The sequence below is a fragment of the Camponotus floridanus genome, unplaced genomic scaffold (assembly GCF_003227725.1).
Source record: "Camponotus floridanus strain SB8 unplaced genomic scaffold, Cflo_v7.5 scaffold10, whole genome shotgun sequence".
Classification (NCBI taxonomy): Eukaryota; Metazoa; Arthropoda; class Insecta; order Hymenoptera; family Formicidae; genus Camponotus; species Camponotus floridanus.
Window position 1 is genome coordinate 1,942,331 of NW_020229215.1, and position 26,247 is coordinate 1,968,577.

The 26,247-nt window shown below is 27.1% G+C and overlaps 1 protein-coding gene across 3 annotated transcripts in view; it reads right to left on the bottom strand.

Moving 5' to 3' along the window:
- LOC105249479 (metabotropic glutamate receptor 8) overlaps nt 1-26,247 on the bottom strand; it is a 107,035-nt gene that overhangs the window by 61,138 nt on the left and 19,650 nt on the right. Inside the window, exons 2-4 of one of the 3 annotated variants that reach the window (XM_025409195.1) lie at nt 18,677-18,885; nt 14,051-14,249; nt 8,482-8,697 (exon numbers count right to left, since the gene is read on the bottom strand). In XM_025409195.1, coding sequence (XP_025264980.1) covers nt 8,482-8,697; nt 14,051-14,209 — 375 coding nt within the window. In that variant the 5' untranslated portion in view covers nt 14,210-14,249; nt 18,677-18,885. Of the gene's footprint in view, nt 1-8,481; nt 8,698-14,050; nt 14,250-18,676; nt 18,886-26,247 lie in introns of those variants that run through there. The other 2 variants (XM_025409203.1, XM_025409198.1) reach the window with 2 other exon arrangements.

Consider the following 26,247-nt stretch of genomic DNA (forward strand, 5'->3'; position numbering starts at 1 on the left):
TATATATCTGTAAGACTTTATTTTATATTACTATAAATAATTTAATTCTTTAATTAATTTAAAAAAAAACGAATAATCGAGTACAGTTATTTTATTTTACAATTGATTTCATAAATTTTTCTTTATTAATTTATATAAAAAGAAATAATTTATTAACCTAAATTTGATTTTTTTAATATTAAATGTTTCAATGATTTTTCTTGGTATGTCTATCAAACTTTTCCGATAGATTTTAATTTAATAGTTAATACGCTATCAGAAATGTGGAAATTATGTTTCTAGAAAATGATAAGAAATCTCTGGAATAGAAATAATCGCAATAATATTACTTTATTTATTTTACTAAGATTATATTTAAATATCAAAATTTGCCATATTTCATATATACCAAATTGTAAACATTTACAATTTCCACCATGAATTTTCACGATGACATGTGTTTCCGACGTTTACCGAAACGAGAAACGCGGTATTGCGGAAGTTGTCTAATATTTGCAAGTAGATTTCGACACAGTATTCGCAGACGGTTGATAAACCTAGCGCTTCTTCCTGAAAGTCCTGTGTCCTCTATATCTAGACTAACGAATAGTGCAATGCACCTGTAGAGTTCCCTTCGTAACTTTACATTTCGTCCTACGAGTTGACACACAATTATCGTCGCGATCGAATTTAATTCCATCAAAATGAACGGGTATAGTGCGACGGTGATTGTTGAATAATATTTGATGAAGATTACAGTAATCATGAGTGCCGATCTTCTAACGAATGAGCAGAACAATTACAAATTAGTATAACGACTGTATCTTATAAATAATCGTACGAGAAATTATATTAATAATAGCGTATTATTATATAGCGAATATAAAGCATTTCAATTTTAATTTTCACGAATAATTTCAATTTTACTTCAAAATGTATATACTTTTATATAGCCGTTTATATATCCGCTTATATTTTTATTTTTAAACTAAAAAATTTTTATATATTTGTAGGCATCTATTAAGCGTTTTGATTTATGCTTGTATGTGAATTTTATAAATATAATATTATTAAAAGTTCTCATATTTTAAAAAATTTTTGTATTCAACAAAATACACTTCTTAAAGATTTGCATACCACAAACCTTCTTATATATTCACTATCAATTCTTTCTTTTCGAAACTTTGATTCGTTAAACTTTATAACTTTGAATTTTTCGGAGTTCTTTTTATCTTTAACTTTTGAAAGTTTGTTAACCGTAACAAACAGTATATTCTCTCAGTACATAGAATTTGAAATTCTATAATGTAAAATATCTTTTGAAGAATAAAATATATATGAAGATATACTGAATTTTTATTTAGATAATTATCAATATAAACAATTAATAGTCAAATTTATTGCATTCTAAATTATACGTACAATTTTTTAATCAATTCTCAATCGATTTATCTAAAAATACGAAGCATGAAAATATTTGCGACAATTAATGTATATATATCTCTCATAATTAGGATTACATAATTAGTGTATTTTACATTATCATATATATATCATAATTTTATCAAATTAATATTATAATTAATGTCAAGCAAAATATGCATAATTTAATATTTTTAAATGTAAAACCATATGAATATTCTTATCAGTGTAATATATAATAGTCTAAGTGTAACGAAGTGTAATTGAACAAATGATACAAAATTTAATGAGAAACAATTACATTAATTAAAAAGTTACGACTTGTTCTTTTCTTTTTCACTGAACAATTTCACAACATTAATTAAAGAATTATGAACGCAAGTATTATGTTTTATAATTATTCAAGGAACTATTTTAAAGAAATTCAATCAAGAATTTAATCTTAATCTAAGTCGAACTCAATTTCTCCCAAAACGGAAACCAAGGACATGTGCGCGCATACTTGCATTGTCGTGGTTCATTCTCTTCGTTGCACTTTCCAACTGCAATTTCTCACAGCTGCCGGAAATGCTGGCACTATGTTCGAGTCACTCTATTTGTTTTCTCCTACGATTTCCGTTATTGATATATGAATAAAATTTGCCGAGGAAAATCAATTGAAAATCAATATCTTCATACCATGTGCTTTCTCTAGTTATCCCTGATAAATCATTAAGTTTTTCATCGCCCGTTCTTCTTCATAAATTGAAAACAAAAAGATAAGTTGCATACTTTCGGAAAATGTCTTTCTGAAAAGGTTTCGCGTGCCAAGACTGAAAAGAGCGTAAATTTATGAGATTTTCGGCAACTTAGAAAACTTTTTTATGTTCCATTTTTAATTAAGTCTGAACTCTTGATTAAACTATAACTTATACTTAAATATAATTCTTTGAATAACTACTACTATTCATAATTTTTTAATCAACATTGTGTGAAATTGTTCATGATAAGAGAAAGAGCTCAGTAACTATTTATAACTTCTTAACTAACATAATAGCCTTTATAATCGATTTTCCGTTACTTTTCTAATCAAGTTTCGTTACGCTTAGACTATTATATAACGCTAACGAAATTTTTCATGAGAGCATAAAATTGTGGATCATCGATTAATGAAAGCTCGATAAATAATCTCCGCACGTATGTCTTCACTATTTTATCAGGTTAGTCCACGCACCTGACATAATAATTTAATCTATTTCCTTTCATTTCCGCCACTGGCCACCGACCTAGTTATAACCGCAAACCCTATTTAGTTACGTCATGACGCTGACGTCGCGGCACATGATTTAGAAACAGACGGCCACTGTCCGCAAGACAGAATCAGGTCGATTTGCAACGATTTTATTCGGACATTTGATGACAGGACATCTGATAAAAATTTGTTTTCAAACATTTTACTCTGACATTGCTTTGTGCAATGTAAGTGAAATTATTTTGTACGAATTCGATTCTATGAAATATCCGGATAAAATTTAATTAAATATAATGCACATGTGATATTATAATTTGCGGACAGATTTGACATGAATGAATATCACTTTTGTGCTGTCTTGCATGACGTATAAATTAATTGAGCATAAATTTAAACAGTAAAATTGTGAAAATTTGAATTTAATCCATTAATCTCTCTGGCTTTACAATTTCAATTTTTGAAGTTTCAAACATATAGCATGTCAAAATTCTTGCTTTATAAAGCATTGAAGCGGTTCTTACATACATAAATTCAATTTATATAGCAGAAAATTTCTAAAATATTTCCAGGATACCCGTCCTTAGTCGAATCTTTCCTGCGGTCTAGCGTAACATTATTGGAACATATATTATGCAGACGAAATAAGCCAATAAATGAGATGATGAGAATTTTTTTTTCACGGGACTCTTGCGGGTACTTTATTTCGCGAGCATAACTAAACATGGAAAGGAAAGATCACAAAAAATGAGAGACATGTGACAAATATGATAATATGAGAGATATGTGAAATTTTGGAAATAAAGAAATATGAAAGATATATTCATTTTTTCGATTAATCATTACATGATTGGCAATGATGAAACGAATTTTTTTTCCGCATGACTTCTACCTTATTTCTGAGTACCCTTTATTATCCCAAAAAGCAATTTGTTACAAGCAGTGCTTGTATGAATTATCCTGTGAAAATTTTTCAATATAAGAAACCAGCAATATAAAGCCATGACTTTACAAAGCTATTATTGGAATTTGAATATTATTATATGTTATATATTAAAATATTATAATCTAGCTGCATAGTTTTGCTTTTGTATATTATAATCGCTGCTAAATATTATGATTTAAAAATTTAATTCTATGAAATTAATGTAATAAAAATCTAAAAAACCTTAGAAGATTAAGGAAGAATTAATTTAAAATTAAACAAAAAGTCTCTCTTAACTTAATATATACCTAAATTAATATTTTTTAAATTAAAAATGCATGTATTGTGGATATTATATCTCGTAGATGATATATACAGTATATATAATTTCGAGTAATTTAGAGTATGTAAGTATATATAATTCCAAAATTTTATGTAAATAAAATCTGTTTTTCTATCAAATTTATTGACGTACAAAAATTTAATCGACCTGTATAATTTTCAAGAAAAAAATTTATCGACCGATCATATCTCCTCTTTAGCACGTTTGACCTATTATATTATGTATAAATATCTTTCTTCCGTATTCTTATAAATATGTCTTATAAGAAAATTTTAAATCTATATATAAATTATAACTTTATAGCCTCAAATTTACGTTTTGTTTCTTTTGCTAATTGAATTTCTTTTGCTATTTGAAATACAGCCGCATTGAGAAAATATTAAGAAAAATAATTCTTGAATATAGAGATCAGTTTTTTTACATATGATGTCTTTTACTTCTTAAGAGAAAAATATTATATACCGATAGTTTTATAGACCGATGTTTTATATATAGATATGTTTACTATACATATATGTAACGGTGAGAAGGAATATGAGATACGATATTATATTCTTAAGCCTCATATCTACAATATTACATATATTTAATTTTATAATTTGCATTAAATTGTTACATATTGTAAATTTTTTATATATATTTTACAGTTATTTATGAATGCAATTTATATTATTCATCATATATATGTTCATCAAACATTCAAAATACTTAGCAAATTTATCTGATAAAAATCAAAAATATCCTTCGGTATATTTTTGTCATCTGAATTTATTTTATATTATTTTACTTTTCTCGCACAATTTATTTTATACTATATGATATTCATAGTTTTATATTATGTGGATACACACACCACAATTTGTATTGAATATTATTTATTGAGGCGATTTTATCGTAAAAACTGCGTTTATTTACATTCTACAATATACTCTATATAATAATATGGACCAGCTGACAGCTGATTTACAGTAAATAGAGGAAGAAAAACCGATCGATCGTGTGTCTCCTCTTCAGCGACCTCAACTAAAGTGGCTTGATCTCGAGTAGCCGTGTACAAAAAGCGATTTGTATCCACCTTCGCTACGTCAATAAATATTTACCTTGTTTTCATCCACCATCGACATTCGCTGTAATCGCGAGTGCAAGGATCGCACATAGATCGATGAATAGAACCACGTGACAAACGTCACAACCGACTCGCCCTCATTTTACGCGACCAAGTGATAAATATTTACGGGCTTTTCCACCTTGATTTCGCGGTGCTATTGTATTTTGTAATATTCGCAACGGGAACGCGGCATACTGATTCGGATTCATCTTGCGGACGTATAATTTCCATCGATACATATTTATCGTGCATCCCAGCATACACTCGTAAATAAATCGCAATAATAATAGGATTACCGAGGTTATGCCTTGAACTACAAAATAATGGCTACATAATTTCTCTATTGTTTACGATATTTATGTGCATTTTCTATTATATAAATCATTATGATTTATTTATGTGATTCTCCAAAATTTATCTATCTAAATTAATTTATAGATATTTATAGATATTTATAGATATTTATAGATAATTGATAGATAAACTTTGATTTTACTGATTTTACTATAATCTGAATTCTTGATATTAAAACTTATTAAAACTAGCGTACTATTTTGTTTCTAAAACTTAAATTCTCTATTTAAAAGCTAAAGTAAAAACTTATACGCACAAAAACATATATTTTAATAAAAACTAGTCTCTATCTCGCTGTCGGTTTTAATATAAACGGTATAAACGTGCATATTACAATTTTGATGTTATATCAATTTTAATATTATTTTGAATAAAGTGCCTTCTTTTCAATGACTAAAATATATCTGAAATTACAAAATATGTACGGGAAATATATACAAAAGTATTGCAATGAAATGTACAAATGATAAAATTTACAATTACAAAAAAAAATTATTGAGTTTTTAGAAATAAAATTACATTCTTTCTCATTTATAAGAATAAATATCTTTAAAAACACTTATCCATTACAGTGTTGTTTTAAAACTTTTTTTTGTAAAATAACAATAACAAGTTTATTAAATTCTACATTATTTTTCCGAATAAATTAATTGGCATATTTAATTTAAAATATGATGCTCCTTTTATTGTATTATTTTTTGATGTTATATAAAAATTAAACAAATATTGACATCAATTGTTAAAAATAGCAAAGTTCAGAAAAATATTTGACAAAAATTGCAATCTTATTGTAATTGCGTATTTATTTCAGTAAAATATGCAATTTGCATAACAAATATTTTGTTTTCATATTTTGTTCCAATTTGACACAGATATGTTATAAAATAAATTTTACGTCCGAAAAAAAAGAAAATTATGAAAAATTAATTTATAAAACAAATACAATTTAAAGAATAGAAATCTTTCGCAATGACGTCGAAATTAAATTTCGAGTAATATATTTATGAAACTATGGATATATATCCGTGTTTTGCTTTGCCCTAATTTCTATTTTAGTACAATATCTAATTGGATTATTGCTTTCATAAGATATCAATTGTATTTATTTATTTTGTCAGTTTTGCTATAATTATATTTCTATGTATATGAAACATATGCATACATGTACATACATACATACACACACACACATGCATATGTATATATGTGTACATGTTAATGTATGTTAACACTATTAATCAGAATATACTATAAACTAATTTTAATTTATTTTATAGAACAAAAAATCTTCTATATGTATGTATGTATATTTTTCTATATTTTTCTATTACAACATACTTTCTGAAATCAAGTTCTTCTTTAAATTTAAGATTCTTAGACATATTAGATTTTTTATTTTACGATGTATGTTAATAAATCTGAACATCAAATTTATTAACAATAAATTTAATTTATAAAAAGAGCATTAGTTATTAAAGTGCAATTAATATATTCATAACAGAAAACTTCTTATATGAACTTTTTATACGAAGTAATTAAGTAATAGATTTTTAAGAAGATATATAATTAAATAAGGTAGAATCATTGCATGTGTAAAAAGACAATTATAAAAAATAAGAAGTAGATAGATAATGAGAGATAATCGGCGAAGCTTTAGTTGAATTCTCATTAAACAATATTGAAACAAGTTCTGGCGTCAGTTATTCACTGGGTCAGAAGTGGCGAGAGCACACTGGGAGTTGTTGCATTTAATCAGCTTTACGGAAGATGTTATCCAATCGTCTCTTACCGCCGCATCAGCGTGGATAACCAACCAAAGCAGCCCGTCGTTACAGTTGTTAAAGTTCAGGAACTCCCGGAATGTTGGCATGCGAACAACCGTATCTACTTTCGAGATACTCATTTCGCTAAGAAATCAGACATGATAGCGCCAGTATACAAAGCGCGAAAGTTCGCGATGAAAAATTAATTGCACGGAAATTAAAAATTCGAGAAACTCCTGATTTTATTTTTATTATAATTATAGTTTTTTTAACGCTGCTGACCCATTGATACTTATAAAAGTCATGATACAAAATGGCATTGCAAGTTTTACTCTCTTTCAATTACGAATTTTTCAATGCATTTGCGGTCAATTTTTATAACAAAAATTTTAGCAAATTTATTTTTTTCAATTCTCAAATTTCATTTGTTAAATATCTTGTATTGTTAAATATATGGTAATTCTTGTCTTAAATTAAAATTTTATTAAAATACACATATATTTGATCACAAACCAAAATTATACTTTAATATCTAAAATATTTTATATTTAAAAATAATTAACAAAAACACGAGAAAAAAATTTATTGTTTCAAATAAATTTGCAATGATTATCAATAAAGAGATGTAAATTATTTTCTTAGATCCGTGAGAATGTTCGAATCGCACCTTGGGGAACAAAAAGTTATTAACTTGAAAGCATACTGGCGGTCGGGCTTCGACAAAGTAAAGTATATTATTGAACATGAAAGGAATAAATGTCCAGAAAGAGGAAAAAAGAAAGTAATGCACGATTATGCGATTCTGAGCGTTGCTCTCGATCAAATTTCTATTTTCTATGTTCTCAGGATCATAAATTTTACCCTTGTAGAACCGTGCGGTTTATTTTACGTTCAAATATATTGAAACTTCTATTGTAAAATCGATATAGAATAATTTCTATGTAATTTAATGAAATAATCAGTGATAGAGTTCGCGCGTAACAGATTGCGCCCAAATTAAATCACGAAAACAATTGAAATATATGGATTGTGAAATTTATTTGAAGATTGTATAGTTTTTTTTTAAATTTCAAATCAATATATCAAACTACTGTAATTTGATAAAATATGTATAATATATAAAATGTATATTTTTATAAAAAAAATACAAAATTGAGTTTATTTTTCTTATTAATCGCAATTTTCTTATTAAGAAGACTAACAATTTATAAAACAGATGTTTGTCAACAATCTCTTTTGTCAATTTTAAAATTAAAAATTTTACAATTATTTATTATTGCGCAATATAAAATTTTGTAGTAAAATATTATCTTTTTGCTACTGTTTAATACTATTATATCGAAAAAAACGGCGACTTACCTGATTCATGTACGATCTGACGAACTCCATGCTTTGATCCAGAGCATAAGTATCGCTGCTACAGGAATCAAGGATGAGAGCACCCAGTGTTGTGTTTGGCAGAAGTTCTGTATCATTGTTAATCTGATCCAAAACATACAACATAGCTTCCAATCGTTGCATACCCTTTTCTTCTTTTACAGCCCCGCATGGTGATGCGCCGATGGGGCTTCCGATCTGAACAAATAAATGTATATTTTATACAATTTTTAGTTTTCTACATATTTTAGTTCTCTACATATTTAGTTCTCTAAATATTTTCAGAATTACACATTTTTCATTTATATTAATAGAACAATATCTTGTATTATAATATAAGAATAATTTTTTAATTAATTTTAAACAAAAAAATTTTATTTTATTTTAAAATTTAATTTAATTTTAAATAAAAAAATTCCAACTTTAAAAAAGATTTCCTATAAACCAAATTTCGAATAAGTTTTCTCACAATTCAAAACCAAAACTAAACAATTTAGAAATTAGAAAAAGCCAGGTAATTTTACTTTTCCACTATATTTTTCATTACATTTGAATATTGCGTATAAATGTGAGTGATGTGAATACAATCGAATCATAAATACAATCATATCGGTTCAATTCATAGCTGTATTGTTTCCAATCGAAACAATGCAGTTTCGATATTTCAACCGCGATAGCGCAAGAGATAAGATAGACATTTGATTTCCGTGGATTAATGACGTACTTTTCCCCAGAGCCATTCAATCCCACAACGTCTGGCTACAATCGTGCATGTATGGCTAGTAATTTGCGAGACACGAGACCGAAGGGATCAAATTACAGGGAACTTCGACCCTTCGTCGTATCCTTGAGCATTATGGTCAGATGCACTGCTGTTGACGTGGAATTCAAGGAGTAGAAGGAGGGAAGTTGTGGTACAATACTATATAAATCCGCGGGTCGCTACAGTGGTCGTATACGAGGATTCCGTCAACCCGAAAATACACAGACCGGCCAAACACGCTCGTAAATCCTGGCGACAACGCAATCCCACTGATTTTAATGTTTGTGAAATCAGCTGGGAACGCTGATCATTCGTTTTCGGGGTCACGCAGCTTTCCCGGAATGAAGCTTTTAATTCTAACAACCCCGAAATTTGTTTTGGTCTCAAAGTTGGGATAATAGGGGATCACGGAACCCCTGCTGTGTGCTTGACCTATAAAATTAGGCATTTAATCTATATGTACATATTTTTTATTTCTTATTCCAATGAATTCCGTAAACTTTATTCCATTTCATTTTTAGTCCCATGAATAGTTTAAATTTGGAAGGACCCTTTTTATATCATACAAATAATATCTTAAAGTCTTCCTTCAATGATATAAATGTATGTATAACATGATATAATTTATAAACTTTATCCGTTAAACTTAATTTTATTTTTTTTTACAAAAATAGTATTATAATTTGTTATCTCTATTAAAATACCTATAATAATATCATAATGTATTGTTATACTATATTTGCGAAATCAAAATAATCATATGCACAAATATTTTTAATAAATATCAATTAAGTTATTAATGTTGATGCAACTGATATTTGCATTTTATATATATAAATATTATATTTTGTGAAATAAAATATTATATTTATATTAATAAAACAATGGTTTATATTAAAAATGTTTCTTTTTTAATTAACAATTTTCAATTGTCGTCTTAAAGACAGAAAATTAGTGTTATATATAATGTTGCCATTGGAAAAATATTGTTACATTGCTTTATCCGAAAAAACTAATCACCCGGACGAGTTTAGGTTACCGTTATTCACTATATCGAGCGACAAGAACAACCGATGTGAGAAGGAAAGTTATTCGTTGGCGGAAGTTCGGTGAACGACGGTTATTTTGCACGAACTAGTTGCGCGACAACAATAAATCAGCTTAAAGTTTTCGATATTATTCCATCTATAACTGAATAAAGAGGTTACATTTCACAAAAATGTTTACTTCGCACTTTGTATAGTGATCAAACTTAACTGTATTCGAGAAGAAGAAATCGAGAAAAAACTTCTCCTCGGAAAAAAGTGGAACATTAATATAAAAAGAATTTTCTAGATAAAATGTTGAAAAATTTGTATAAAATATTCCGTATATATATATATATTTATATTAAGATTTCCCTTTTTTCTGAAATAGTTCAAAAAATTTCGAAATTATATGATAATAAGAATTCGTAATTACATGAATTATATGATATGATATGTCATACATATATTTATATTTGAATTATATAGATGATTAATTATGAGATTTATTTTATTTAAATCTAACAATACTTGCATGTTTATTGTATATTTTTAATACTGATTACAATTTATTTCTGCGGAAAGAAGACCGACTGCAGCTTGAAAAAACTTTATCTAAACAAATACAGACTGCATATTGTATACATAGAAATTGTACATACATTGCACAACTACAGTGAGAGTAGTATGTTATTTTTTAATCATATAAAATAAATATTACGTATTTTCTTTTTTCACACACCAGGTACCTCGCGATATTGCGCATAATTCTCCACGGGAGTTCTTGAAAGTCAATTTTTAACGAAATAAAGTTCAGATGTTCTTGATATTGAAGCTCAACTTTTGCAATTTTTGCTGCGCTCATATATTTTTTTTATTTCTTATGTTCTTTCTTATTCCCTTTCTTGAAAATACTTTATGGTGATAAGATGCTTGATATCTGCATGGCTCTTAAATGACGAGTTACGGTCCCTTTCTATCACTATATTTCATCTGAATTGCGCATGATATGACGTCAAAGGCGAGATTTGGGGCTGATTACGTCAAACTTTTGCGTAACACATATTAGATAATTTCGAGAGTTGGCTTATTTTTCGCGCGTCAACATAATAAAGTATTTCTCGCAAAGCAACAGAACGTGAATATTAAATATACCACCAAGCACGCATTTATGGTATCTGAATAAATAAAATTCGAGATAAAATTAGGTCACACATGTGTGATTTACTAATAATTATCAGTTTTTCCGTTGAATAATTGACATTTATGTACCGATCAATTTATTATACAGTCAATAATCTCGCGCATGATAAAAAAATTGGCACACGAAATAAAACTCTGTGTATATATGTATATATATATAAATGTCAATTATTTTGATTGATCGTATCGAAGGCCCGAATATAATGTGTAAAATTAAAGCAAGTTAAGAGTTGAAATTATGTAGTATGGTTTATTATTATTATTATTAAAGCTACGTATTTATTATTATTATTATTGCACACATTATATTCGGATCTTCGATAGAAGAGATTTATTCTACATGTATATGTGTACATGTATCCAGTAAGCAAAATGTTAGCAGATTGGTAGCAGATTGCTGACATTTTGCTTATTGGTGCCTTTAGGTGCTTTGAAATTTTCGTCATGGTATACTGTACGCCTTAAGACGTCCAATTGTTATCAAGATGATACTGTAAGCGCCTTTAAGTGGTCAATTTTTTTTTATTATTATTCAAATAGCTTCGTACTAGTAACTGATATGCTTTGCGCGACAGCAAAAATTAAAATTTTATATTTATCGTTATTGGTCACGGCTAAATATGTATCGTTTGTCACACGCGCTTCGAATTAGATTTCGCTGCAACAAAAAGATTAATATATTTGATAATTTTGTTGTTTTAGCGATGTCATATCTAGAATATCTTACGATTACAATCTCCAGCGACATTTTCAAGAAGACACGAACACAAAGCAAATGAATTATATATTATTTAATACATTAATTATTTTTATACCCACTCAGTCAGCCAAATCTTTGTTCTAACAGATTCCGCTTGCTACAGAAAGACTATAGATATGCAGAACCTGTTATATTAAATAACAGATAGAGAGTTAGAGGGTAGAGTGTTATATTAAATAACAGGTAGATAGATTCTCTTTGGCAAGATTTCTTGGTGATTTGCTATTGCCTTTCGAGAGAGCGTATACAATTTTTTGATTCTACTGGGAATCAAACCCGGCCTTCGGCTTTGTAGACTAACGCGCTATCTACTGAGCTGCGCTTCGCTCTCATAAATATAATAAATAAATATAATATAATAAATAATAAAGTATTTCTTGCAAAGCAACAGAACATGAATATTAAATATATCACCGAGCACGCATTTATGGTATCTGAATAAATAAAACTCGAGATAAAATTAGGTTACACATGTGTGATTTACTAGTAATTATCAGTTTTTCCGTTAATTTTTTTTGTTTTTCGTTTTAAACGTGTTCTTTTTAAACGTGTTTTTTTCAGAAAAATATGTATTTTATACTTTGTTATATGATATATAATGGAATTTCGATAAACGATAAAGCGATTTTAATTAAAACTGCGAATTTTGATACTCGTTTTTACAAATTGTGAAATAAAGCAGAAAAGTGAAAATAAATTTACAAACTCGTGTTAATCACAAGCTTAAATGATTACATTTATTGGTTATTGTATCATTTGTCTTAGCGCATAATGAAATTTAATAATTAAAGGCGCAAGTATGTATGTCTCTATGTTTATAAATTGATACCCTTTCGTTTGCAATTTTCCATTGATTGTATTAAATGAGGCTTTTGTCGTGTCAATTAATATTAATGGTAATGGCAATAGTAATAAATGCAGGAATGCATTTACTTCTTCGCCATTGATGACGGACACTGTATTTTTATTCGAAATATTCGTTATTTTCAAGTGTGCGACATATAAAGACGAGAGTTTTGCGAGGTAATTTGAGACAGATTTGAATGCAGAAAAAGATAAAGTACATTTTTGTGAACACAAATTTAACGCAAAGCAGAGTTATGATTTATGCATATTGACTCGCTCCGGGTGACTTCCAACATAAGGAAGATTTCATACTAATTTACACACAAAGATAAAATGCAACCGCTGAATGAACTTCATCCATGAAAAAAATAAAAAAAATAATTATATATTTTTAATTATATATTTAATTAATTAATTAATTTAATTAATTATATATTTTTTTATTAAGTATTTTGTTTAATTAAATATTTCTTTTAATTATTCGCAATACTTTATATTAATACGTGATTACTACATACTTTATATTAATACGTGATAAACTATAAAAAAGAATTTTGCAGAATTATATAGACAGTATGTGAAAAATTATACAATAAATAATAGAAATGTATGATGACATTTCTATTATTTATTGTGTAATTATATACTTATTGTTCATATAACTTTACATACTTTTACCAAAAATTGCTCGAAAAGTTTAATTATAAAATATTAATTTAATATCAAGAATAAAAAGTTAATTGGCAAATTACATATGTAAGTGATTAAAGAAACTTTTTTAAATTTTACATTTAATTTGAATTCTATTATCAATCAATTACTAAAATTTGGAGCATAGGAAAGTGTTGCAAATCTAACATAAGTTAAGAAAGATTTCAATTTCAAAGTTAATGAGAAATTTGTCATTAACAAGAAGTATGCAAGCACTGTTACATCCTGTATAAAGAAGCTTACCTGTTCATGCATTGGAAAGATCCCGCCGAAAATGATGTCACCACTGATACGTATCAACTTCGAGCCGTCCTCACCTCTATTCTTCGTGTTATAACACTCGCTCGTGATCAAGAAGCACCACATCCACGGCAAGAGTCTGCGCAAGTTCATCTTGAGCATGGAAATTGAACTATTCTAGCGGCTCGTGGTTGATACCTCACTAAAATGTGAAATAACATTGCAAGTTATTTTGTGAATTTGAAAGTAGAGCTATGTGTGTATGTTATGTATGAGTATGTGTTTTTTTTGACATTTTTGTATATGATAATATAACCAAATTGTAAATGTTACATCACTGATTATGTTAAAATAAAAGACATTGAAGATATCAAAGATATTAAATATTGAATTAATATTTTTAATATTTAACGTTTCAAAGAAAAGACTATATTTCTCCAAGAAAAAGACAATATTTCTCCAAAGAAAAGACAATATTTTTCCCAGGAAAAGACAATATTAACGTACTTTAATATTTTATTTTAATTAATTACAATAAATGTATGCTTTATACATCTGTAATCGCTCATTTTTTTTACTCCTTTTATGACCTAATTTATTAGCATTGTAGCTACAATGTTCTTCTAAGAGCTCTCTTTCAAAATAACTTATAAGTAGATGCTTTAAATCGAACTTTCAATAACTGATAAACAACGTCGTATAATTCCCTGCTTGTATGTTTGTGTGAAAATATAAATTTATGACAAAAATAGATAAACCGTACGTGCATAAAATATTTACAGAAATGTACGTGTATATTGTATGTTCTATTTCCCCCTCTTTTATTCCTATCTATTTCAAACTCTTTTATTCGAGTCACGATTTTTCTGAACTTATGATAGCTTCTTTTCAACGATAAATCTCTGTCCATGTTATGTTACGACTTTCACGTTCAGAGATCGAATCTCTCAGTTCATCCCTCTTGAATTTTCACTTTAAAAAATGATCGAAAAATGTACTATCGCGCTAGAAAATAATAAAGAATAGGAAATATATATTTAAAATATGTATTTAATTTGCAGCATAGTTTATTTCAAATACTTAAGCCAGACACGATCTTTCTTTCTTCGTGATCTGATTTAATTCAGCTTAGAATATTACTAACGCATAAGGATCAAAGTGTCTCACATCTTTCTCCTTTAATTATTTTATTGCCTGTTAGCATAATATGGCTATACATATTTATTGTTCAATTTTCTCTTTAGAGTTATACTAGCAAAAGCTTGAGATTTTTATCATTAGATTCTTCAAACAATTATCTTAAATTTAATCATTTTATAATTTTTATATTAAAGAGAAAAAATCGATTATTAATATATCGCTCTTTAATTCCTTTCACCTGCCTGCTTTGAAATACTCATTGCTTTTACATATTCTGAGCTTTTTCAAGTATGTCATTCTCTTCTGAGAAAAAGTTGTTTGATTGCGTGCCTGCTTGTGCGCTTGTAATTTAATTTGACGATGTAGATGAGAAGCTAGGAAAACACTGGCGGTAAAATTACTTTGTTAAACAAATTTCACTTTTGCTCAAAGTGTATTTCGGTTTTCTAATGTCTCTTTTGCCTCCTCCGGAAGCTTCGAGGCCGTAATTTTGCAATTTAATTCGAGTCTTTCATTTAATTTAAGATCTTCGTTCAGAGCATACTTGTCGCAAGTTTCTTATGCCTAAATGATAATGATTAAAGGACATTTATGCAGAAATATATATCATGTAATCGACTGAGATAATTACTCCAACATTTTATCTTATGATTAAATTCGTCCTACTTGGAAATTTTTTTTATCTCGTGTACGTGCACAAATAATTATCTAAAATTTTATCTAAAAACCAGTTAAGTTAAACAATATCTATTATTTAATCTATTAATTTATATTATTATTTAACCTATTAATTTATAAAAAAATTAAGGATGATAATCAAGTAACTTTAAGTGGAAAAAATTTATATTTCTGTAATATTTAAATATTTAAATTTCGAGGAAAAAACACAAATATATGTATATTTTGCGTTGTATAGAGAAATATATTATATTTCTCTATGGGTTATCTGGTCGGGTCACATTCACAAGACACATGCAATACGCTAAACATTCAACGCCTCAACTGAGATTGGCATTTTATCGAACATGCCAGAATTCAACGCGGCGTGCCATTGCGCCGAGAAAGAATGTAGAGCATTAATGCAACCTATAACAGTAATCGTCATGCGAATAATTTCCCGTAATTCCGATGCCTAATTGAAACGCAATTTTTGTAAATATTTTGAGCTCTCTCTTTTATTATTAAGCACACATTATGAGAAATAAAGTGGTTCTTCTTCCATTGTTATCTTATGCTAGGAAAAGATTACAAAAATCGCTTTCTATTTTAATAAAAATCAACATTATATATTTTATTGCGAAAAAGATGAAAAAAATAATAACTTTAAAAATAATTCTCCTGATTTACCTTTGCACTTGTAAAATAAAAGAAGAAGGATAAATAATAAATTAATTAAATATATTCCTTTTTTGTATTCTTTCTCTTTCATTTCAGATATTTATATAAAAATTGACATTTTTATAATTTAATTATACTTTACAAAACGAATCATTGGAATTAATGTTAAAAAAATTAAATAAATATTTATATTTTTATTTAAATGTTTATATTTTTTTATCACTGCAATTTAATTTATTAGAATTTGTTTAAAACATGAAGTCAATTTCATATAACAAAGATGCTCCATGCTTTTTGCTTTCTCAGTAATGAGACTTGTTCGAATAATTCAGTAAAGGAAGATTTTTAACAATAAGTGCTTTAAAAATAGTGTGTTTCACATCTTTGATTTGATTCGCGAGTACTGACCGAAAAGTACTATCAGAAAGTGTTACGGAAGATATCCTCTCAAGCAAAGATATCGTTTTACTCGGACGGAAAAGCTAGCTCGGAATAATGTGCCGGCTATATTTAGAAGATAGACGAGAAAGAGAATTCGCACCATTGGATAAAGGGGCGTAATGTAAAGGAATACAAACGAGTTTGAACTACGAATAAAAAATGATCGATTGCATACCGCTTATTCGCTTAACAAATTGATTGTACGGAGTAATAAAATGTTCAGAAGAACAAAATACAATTTAGCATTTCTCTAATTCTATTTTTCAAATGTGATTATAAATAGAAGAATGGTAATATAATTTGCTAAAAAAATATTATATTTGAAATCAAAGAGCCTGGATTTTTTAAATATTCAGTAAATTTGTAAGCTTCAAATGTTACTGAATCATTCATAAGTTTAAGTGAAAGTAGATTCTAATATTATTTTAATATTATTATATTATTAATTACTTTATTTACATATATTATTAAAATATTTAAAAAAATACAAACTGATTTTAGTAAAATAAAAACAATCTTATCTTAATCCTCACACAAAACTTATATAAAATATTTAATCAAAAATATCAAATCAACATTATTTTGCAAAATTCTAAATTAGAAATTTATATCTTTGCAATTATAGTTGTAACATTTAACTATTTTAAAACTCAGATAGGTTTAATTTTATATGTTTGCAATCAATATATTAAAATTGATAATTATATATGATTATAATATATATGTTCTTTTTTGCTACGTCTATCAAGAGATGCTCTTTTCGATTGACAAATGAATCGATAAATTACTGTGTATTGAAAGCTATGGGAAATGTGCCAAATCCGCAATCAAGCTTTCAATCGCATTCAGAGAGAAAATAAAGAAATATATGTACGTTTAACTTGCAAAGGAAATTTTTCATGCAGTACAAGATTAATATCTTTTATAATTTTTTTTTGACATATCGCTTAAAAAACCGATTGATACCCATCCAACGTATACAATATACATAATGGACCAATCGAAAAAGGAAAAAAAGGACCAGAGGAAAAGAAAAAATAGCCTTTGTAACTTCAGTTCAATTGAAATATTGACTCAATCGACTCTTTAATTATGCCCAAACGAATAAAATTTGTAATAAAAAAAAAGGAAATCGCTTGTTGGGTACTCCGTTAGTAATCGGATTTGTCTTACTGTTCCTTTAATATTGGAATTTTAACGAAATAGTTTCAAAAGCAAATTATTGAAAGATAAAATTATTACAATATGTAATATATTTTATCATAATATATTGTAATATATATTTATTTGAAACATTATATTAATGTAATGTTTCAAATATGACAAATGTGACATTCTTTTGAGTAGGATAAGTGACGTTTCAATATCGAAGGTAATAACATTTTATATACAATGCTTTTATATATACAATGATAATTTCTTTCCTACAAATTTATATTGTATGCAAAATTTTCTATTCTTACAATTCATATCTTTTAATTTCAATTTACCAAAGAATGATTGATCGCGAACGTTTACAACACCTAATAAAACTTTCTTAGAGAAAGGTTCTGGTTAGTTTCATCTGCTAATCTCGACCAGTTTACACTCGATCAATGATACGTTATTCGGATTCTCTCCAGACGTAAAGAGAATAGAAACGATAAAAGCGAAGCTTCGCCACCATCTTGGCAACGTTGGAATGGTCGGGACCGAAATTGAGATATCTACCCGTGTGTATAATCCTTCGATACATTTGATTCTACTCCACCCTGGCTCTGCTTCGTCAGGACGCGACAGAACTCCGACTGTTTTCATTTCTGAGGCGATCCGTGCCATCCTCTACAATTTCTTGAATATTGCGATCGTAGAAGTGGCAAAAGCAGACTCCAATCATCTGTCCCAAGATAGAAAGCCCCTCTTCCAGCTATCCTTGCAATCTGAATGTTTACACACACATAGTCATTCGAGATATTTAAAATATTGCAATACGTTAAAGAGAGAACTTTTTTATAATTATCTTGGAAATACTGATTATAGAATTTAATTATTTCTCTTTATTATACATATATTACTTATCATGTTATGCATATTAATATTTTTATATTAATAAAATAGAAATTAGAAAAATGTATGCGCGTGTACATGCTTTTGAAGAAAAGAGTAAATTTCTCTCTCTTCTTTTTCGCATAGAATAATTATAAACAAATAACATAACTAGATTGTATACTTATTATTATGAATAAATAAATATAAAATTTAATTTTTTAATATTTTGTAAATCTAATCTTTTCCAAAATAATAAAACGGAACAGATAAACAATGAATAAATTGATATCAATAATAAAGTCTATGCATAACTTTGAAATTGTAAATGCATTATGACGTATTCAAAATGCATAATGTATTATAGAGTGAAATCTGAAGTTTTTTGATAAACGATCAAAGCTGATAGAAACGGAAAGTTGAAGGATGAGACCGCGTAGCCGTTGAAATCGAGCAATTTGTCACCGTCATGGTAGTTCAATAAAGTTCCATGGAAGTCACATAACTCTTCATGCTATCACTGTCTCAAAAAATCTAATGGCGATTATCGTGAAAGTAATTGAAGAGATCAGCGACAAAAGAATAGATATTTCTGATGATTTTTCAAGATAGACATTGCAGTCTGGAAATCTTTAATATGTAGTTTTTAGCTCAACTTATTTTTATACTATATTTTATATTTCTGTAGTGATATTCAGAACTTTTTATAAGTTTGTAATTATATAAAATTTTGTATTTCTGTTATATTTACATTTATATTAACGATGCTTATGTATATAAGAAAATATATTTAATATTTCTCTAAAAAATATTCTTAAGTAATATGTAATATATTTTAATATTTTTATTCCATGAAAAGAAGTTATTATAATAAACATGTAGTTTTCTTTCTCATTAAAGAAAACTCATTAAATAATGTCAATGTAAAACTATTGAGTTGATGATAAATATTGTACTCATTTTATATGTGTGTATGTAAAATGTTTAGTAAGAAATATTATCTTTTATGGTTTAAAAGTAACAGCAAACATTGTATGCTTATGCTTAAGAAAAAAAAATAAAAAGAGATAATATAAAGAGAGAACTCTCCAATTTTCAAAGGCTTCAAGAAATTCAATTAGTGGCTTTAGCCTCAGAATTGATAAAGCAAAAAGCACAATCATAAATGTTGTTACAACTACTAATATGCCATCAGTAAATATGCTTTTATAAAGTATATACAAAGAAAAATGTATACTGTATTCAAGTAAATATTATTTATTTTAAGTATATCATGAGTTTGTATATCTGCAATATATCATAAGTTCACAAGCGTCAAATTTAATTCAATATATTCTGAATTTTAGTAAGTGCAGTATTTCATTCAAGAATATTAAATTTTAAAAAATTTGGTTTGCTTACTATAGAGTTGGCGTAAAGTAAGTTTGATTTTTCTTTGATACAACTTTACAATATTCTTGGAGAGAAAATAAATTCTTTTTTCGAGTACATAATAATGAGATTTTTTAATACTTGTGATGAACATATTTTAAGATTATTATCAAGAATATATTCTTTGTTGAAGAAAACCATTACTTAAAAAAAGAAAAATAAACTGAGTGATCGTTTTTCTTGGCAGTAAAATGATATTTTTCTCTGTGTATAAATTTTCTGCGATAATATATATATATATACAAAAAATGAAAACTTATACCAACGAAAATTTATTTCTCAAAAACAATTTAATGTGCTTATTAACTTGTCAAATTATGATAACATGTTTTTATTTAATAATAAAGAAAATAATGTGCTGAGCTATATACACACATTTACATACATACAGTGATTATAGTTTGCACAAAGTGAAACATTAATAATATGCAAAATATATGTATATTGAAACATAAAAGTCAACATTAAAAAAGTTATACTATCAAAATTACACATACATAATTATGCATACATATTTATACATACACACACAAATAAAATACAAATATCCAGAAAAATCATTAAAATATCTTTACATTTTCTTATTTATAAAAATTATTAATAGTGTATTTTTTCAAATTTTACTCGAAGCTATGCAACATGAAACAACGAAAAATTTTTAATTTAATAATGCGCTGAAAAACTGTAATATTTGTGCTCGTGAAGCGATATAAAGTATGGAAGGATATACGAGAAGAAAGAAAAATACTAACGCGCTCGCGCGTTTAGTATCTGGAGAGAGATCTACTACCGACGCAGTACATCGGATTCTACATTACGTAAATAACATCGTAACACGAAACTAAATTACATGAAGCCTATATTGCGACAGATTCAGATTCTACGAAATGTGCAGTCATAATTCATGCAAAAGATCAAAGGAATTGCGTTAGCTATATAATGTTTGCTATTCATTCAGCTGTTATTCAAAGTTCCATTGATGCGATGCAAATATACACATTATTTAAATCGATATAAGGGGAGAGATATAAAAATATATGAACGCGAATTCTCTCTCACAGAACCGTTTCATTATAAATATAGTCAAGATTTATATTATATTTATAATTTATTATCAAATTTTCAATAAAATGATTGATTCTATAAATTGATTGATTAAATATATATTTCTTTATTTATTTAGAATATAATAAATATATATTTATTTTTAATATCAAAATTATAAAATAACTAAATATATATTTCTTTATTTATTTAGAATATATACGTAAATCTGGAATAATATCTCTCTTTCTTTCTCTTTCTTTTGATCTTGATCCTGATTTTGCGCAATGTCGTAAATGGTTGCAATACACCAACAATAGCATCGCAAGTGTGTTTCTAAATCCTAATAGGTCCTTCTTAGAAGGATATGTATACATCTCCCCATTAACGGAACATTGCGAGTTAATTATCTGGAATATACACGATAGTAGAGTTGCATTTGAGACGCAAAATACAAGGCTGGTGCAAATGCAATGCGCATCAACTGTAAATGCGACTCGAGTGAATGAGGTGAAGTTAAACGAGCGTAAAAGCGATTGCACGGTAATATCGGCGAATCGGAAAGGTGAAGCGTGATTGAGAAAGATAGATCGTTGGAGTGTGGAGTCATCATAACGGGACTCAATAATTTTATTCGGTATTGTGAAAAAATCCGGCGAATTCGATTGTCGAGACAAAAGGCGCGCTTCTCATCGAGGTTTCCGCACGTTCCAATCCACTGGCGAAAATTAATTGTCTGAATAAATCGTTGCGAGGATTTTTATTTCAGAATCACGATTGCTGCCAACTGCTGTTTTACAGAAAGAATTATGTCTGCGATAAAATAATGTAGCGCCTTCATGAGCTGTTTATTCCGAGAACATAAATCAAACTTGAAGAGCGACCTCGGTCTTTTTTACCACAAATTTAGCGCTTAAGCGTGAATATTTCAGTCGTGTAATATATAATATGACACCAGGTTTAAACAATATCAGTTAACTATGGAAAGCACTGGCTAATGAATTTAAACAAGATACGATCAGAATTAATGCATTCGACTTTAGTACATATTTCAATGAAACTTTGTGATTTATGGAACATTTATGAGTGTATAAATTTTCCATTGCCTTTTCGCTAATGAATCAAGTAGAATAAGTAACACTATCGATTCGAATGAATATATACTCATAATGTATATAAACGAAGAATATAAATTTTGGAAGAATTTATTTTGAAATTTTTACCTTCGAATTATTATGCCTTTCGGCACATCAATGTTGTAGACAACGGAAAAAAGAAGCTTGGAAAATCGATATTACATTATTCTCGATGTTACATTATTCTCGATGTGTTCAACCTCTATCTTTTGCATCACATCCTTTTCATGTTTCGTTTCTTTCTTCTCTCTCTTTTATTTTACATTGCATTCTCATTTCTCTCTCTCTCTCTCTTTCTCTCTTTCTTAACTTGCATCCGCATATTTTCTGTTTTACCTTTTTCTTTATGCTTCTCGGTTTTCGCCCTCCGGTAACCAATCCTTCCATATTAAACTCAATCCACAGAAAAGAGCCGAATACGACTTTCATCTCTTTGTAAGATCGACCACATCCGATGATGTCTCATCTAGTATAATTCAAGATAGACTCACAATCATAAAATCAGATATTTCGCGATGATTTTGAAAATATTGTGACAAGAAATAATCATATAGGATTTATAATTCCTCTTAATTATTCATTATTTATCTTTTGCACATCTAATAAGAATATATTTTATTCTAATTGCAAAAATTTATCTAATCTATAATTTATGATTTATATATGTACGTATACATTTAATTTCACAATTCACAAATATAATCTTATGTATATATATGTTATATATTTAGAATTTGAAATTAATTCTACAAATAATATATATTATGCAGTGTGCATAAATATATTTTTATTTATAATTCTATATATTTGTTCACATAAATATATTTCAATATTGTTATGTTAGATTCATAAATATTTTTGTATCGCAAACATTAATTTTTCAGCTTTTGATAGATAAAATGAGATTTTGATTGGTCAAAATTGATTGATCCGTAAAAAGAAGGGAAAAAAGTCAATTTAATTAGTTTTTAATTAAAGCACTATACGGTAGACACGAAGACATCACAGAAATGAAATCGCGTTTTTAATTTTCATCATCGATGACCATTGAGTTGTTTGCGAATGTTCCTTAAATGGTTTTTATAATAATTTAATAAAAAAATTAAGATATTATTAAGATATTACTTCGCAAATATATTTCCTGCCACTTAATATATGTGTTAATTTTAAAAATAAAATACTAAAAGTTAAAATAATTGTCTTTTTTTCCTTTCTTGCTTTTTATCACGTAAACCAATAATTTTCAAAAAGATATTTCATTAAAAAAAAAAATATATATATATATGTGAAATTATTTATATCAAATACAATAGATAATAGACAAATACAATAGACAAATAAACAAAATAGACAACTGAACACAATAGACAAAAGTTCACAAAAAATTAATATTATATGAAAATCTTGTATTTATATCTTCAATACACTTTAGCTCTTTATTAAAACGTAATATATTGAAGAAAATAAAAAAGACGAGAACGAAAAAATCAAGAAACATTAACACATTTTTATGCTAATAAAAAATGAGTTAATTAAGCACATATCAATGGAATATTATATATGCATCTTGAAAAGCGCAAATGATACGCCATTTATTAAGAAAATTCTCTCACATGTTAAAATGTTTCTTGGTTTGTATAAATAAAACAATATTGCATTTCGTATGAATTTTATAATAATAAGTACTAATATTCTGCAATCTTAGTATAAATGACAATCAAAATTATTATACTTTGAAATCTTTAGTCAATTCGCAAAAATTATTTGTTTTATAAATATATATTAAAAATTAGATTTGTTCTATTTTTGTAATTATTTGTTCGATGTGTCAATGTTTTGTATTTTAATATTCCATTTTTATGATTTAAATTCAATGAAAAATTAAATGGTTTTATAAGTAAAATGCAAAACATATATTTTAATTAATAATATACTTCAATTAAGTAACCATTAATAGTCCATTAATATAAATAATAGGTGTATAATATGTGTAATATTTAATACCTTTACAATAAAAACTTATTTTCTTATTTTTTTCTTTATACATAAAATAAGATGCTATTTTATAATATAAATGCAAATTAGCACTTTTATTTCTTTCTTATTAATTATAACAAAGCAAATTTTATATCGTATTAAAATATTATCATTAAAAATATTATGGAAAAGACATAGTCCTCTCTTAGATCGCTGATATTATACGTGAAAAAACTAAACAGATCGAACTTCTTTCCATCTTAGTAATATCGTGAACTTTTTCTCAGAGAAGGTGGAATACATCCTTTTTCGAGCAAGTTCCTAAAAGTTTCGGCCTAAAAGTTTATAGAAATAATCTTCAACTATTCAATAAAAATAGAAGCCAGTTTAATATTGATTTTTAAAATTTCGACGTGTGATTCAATATTTCAAAAATTTTTCTATAATCTATAATTTGCTTTCGATGATATTAATTTTGTTGCTCCAATAATATTTTTCAAAGATAAAACAAAATGAAAGAAAAGAGAAAAATATAATAAGAATTAGTAAAATATAAATTATAAATAATAAATATTTCTGTGTATATTTAAATGTGATATAATCATAATAAATTATAAATATTATCAAAATTTTATTTTATAATATTTATTACGAATTATGTAATAAATATATCAAAATATCTTAATAGTATTTGTTAATTAAATAATAAATATATAAAACATAATAAATAAAATATCTTTAAATTTTTGAAATTTATTATACAGTGTTAAAAAATAGCAATATTTGAATATCATTATGATTTATCACTCTGTATTCTTTTCTACATTCTTTATATTCTTATGCATTTCTCGTAGAGAAGTGTTGTACAAGCATTGTATGTACATGCTTAATAAACTTTTATCTTGCGCAGGTCAAGTTGCAAAGAAAATTATGTATGCGTTATGAAGACGGTGTTTAATGGCTTAAAAGAAAAGTTGTGAAAAGTCGCGACTGTGAAGTATAAAGCGCAAAAGGGACAAGGTATATCCCGCGAGGAGTTCTCGACGGTTGTCGTCAGTTTGTTCAAGAATCATCGCCGTGAAGACGAGGGATAATGTCAAAGATGACATTCTATATCTATAAGGAACTGTCGGCAGACAGCCGAGCTCCTTTTATTTTTCAATGTAGAAAACCATGATGTACGATAGAGGGTAAACATTTGTCCTTCTGTTCTCTTCTTTTCCTTTTTAAAAAGTCAAGCTTAACTGTGGATTTAAACAGAGTTTTCCAACGGAAGAGTTGTTTCGTAACATCTTAATGCATTATGCTATTACATGGAATTACATAAATGAGAAGTATCATACAAAAATAAAAGTTTTAACATATTTTCTTAAACTTAAGAATTATTTCTTTGATTGTGTACTTATTAGAATTGCTTACTGTATATATACCACATTTCTTTGATTGTGTACTTATTAAAATTGCTTACTGTACATATACCACATTTAGCATTCACTAAAATAATGCGGGTTCATTTGTATATCAACAGCACTTTTTCATAATAATTAAAAATGTTACGCAGAAATTAAAAATACTGAATTAAAATATTAACCTCCATATCGAAGTAAACTAAAAAAATATTCGTAAATATAAAAATAGAGGCATTGCAGTTATTGAGGAAGAGCTGGA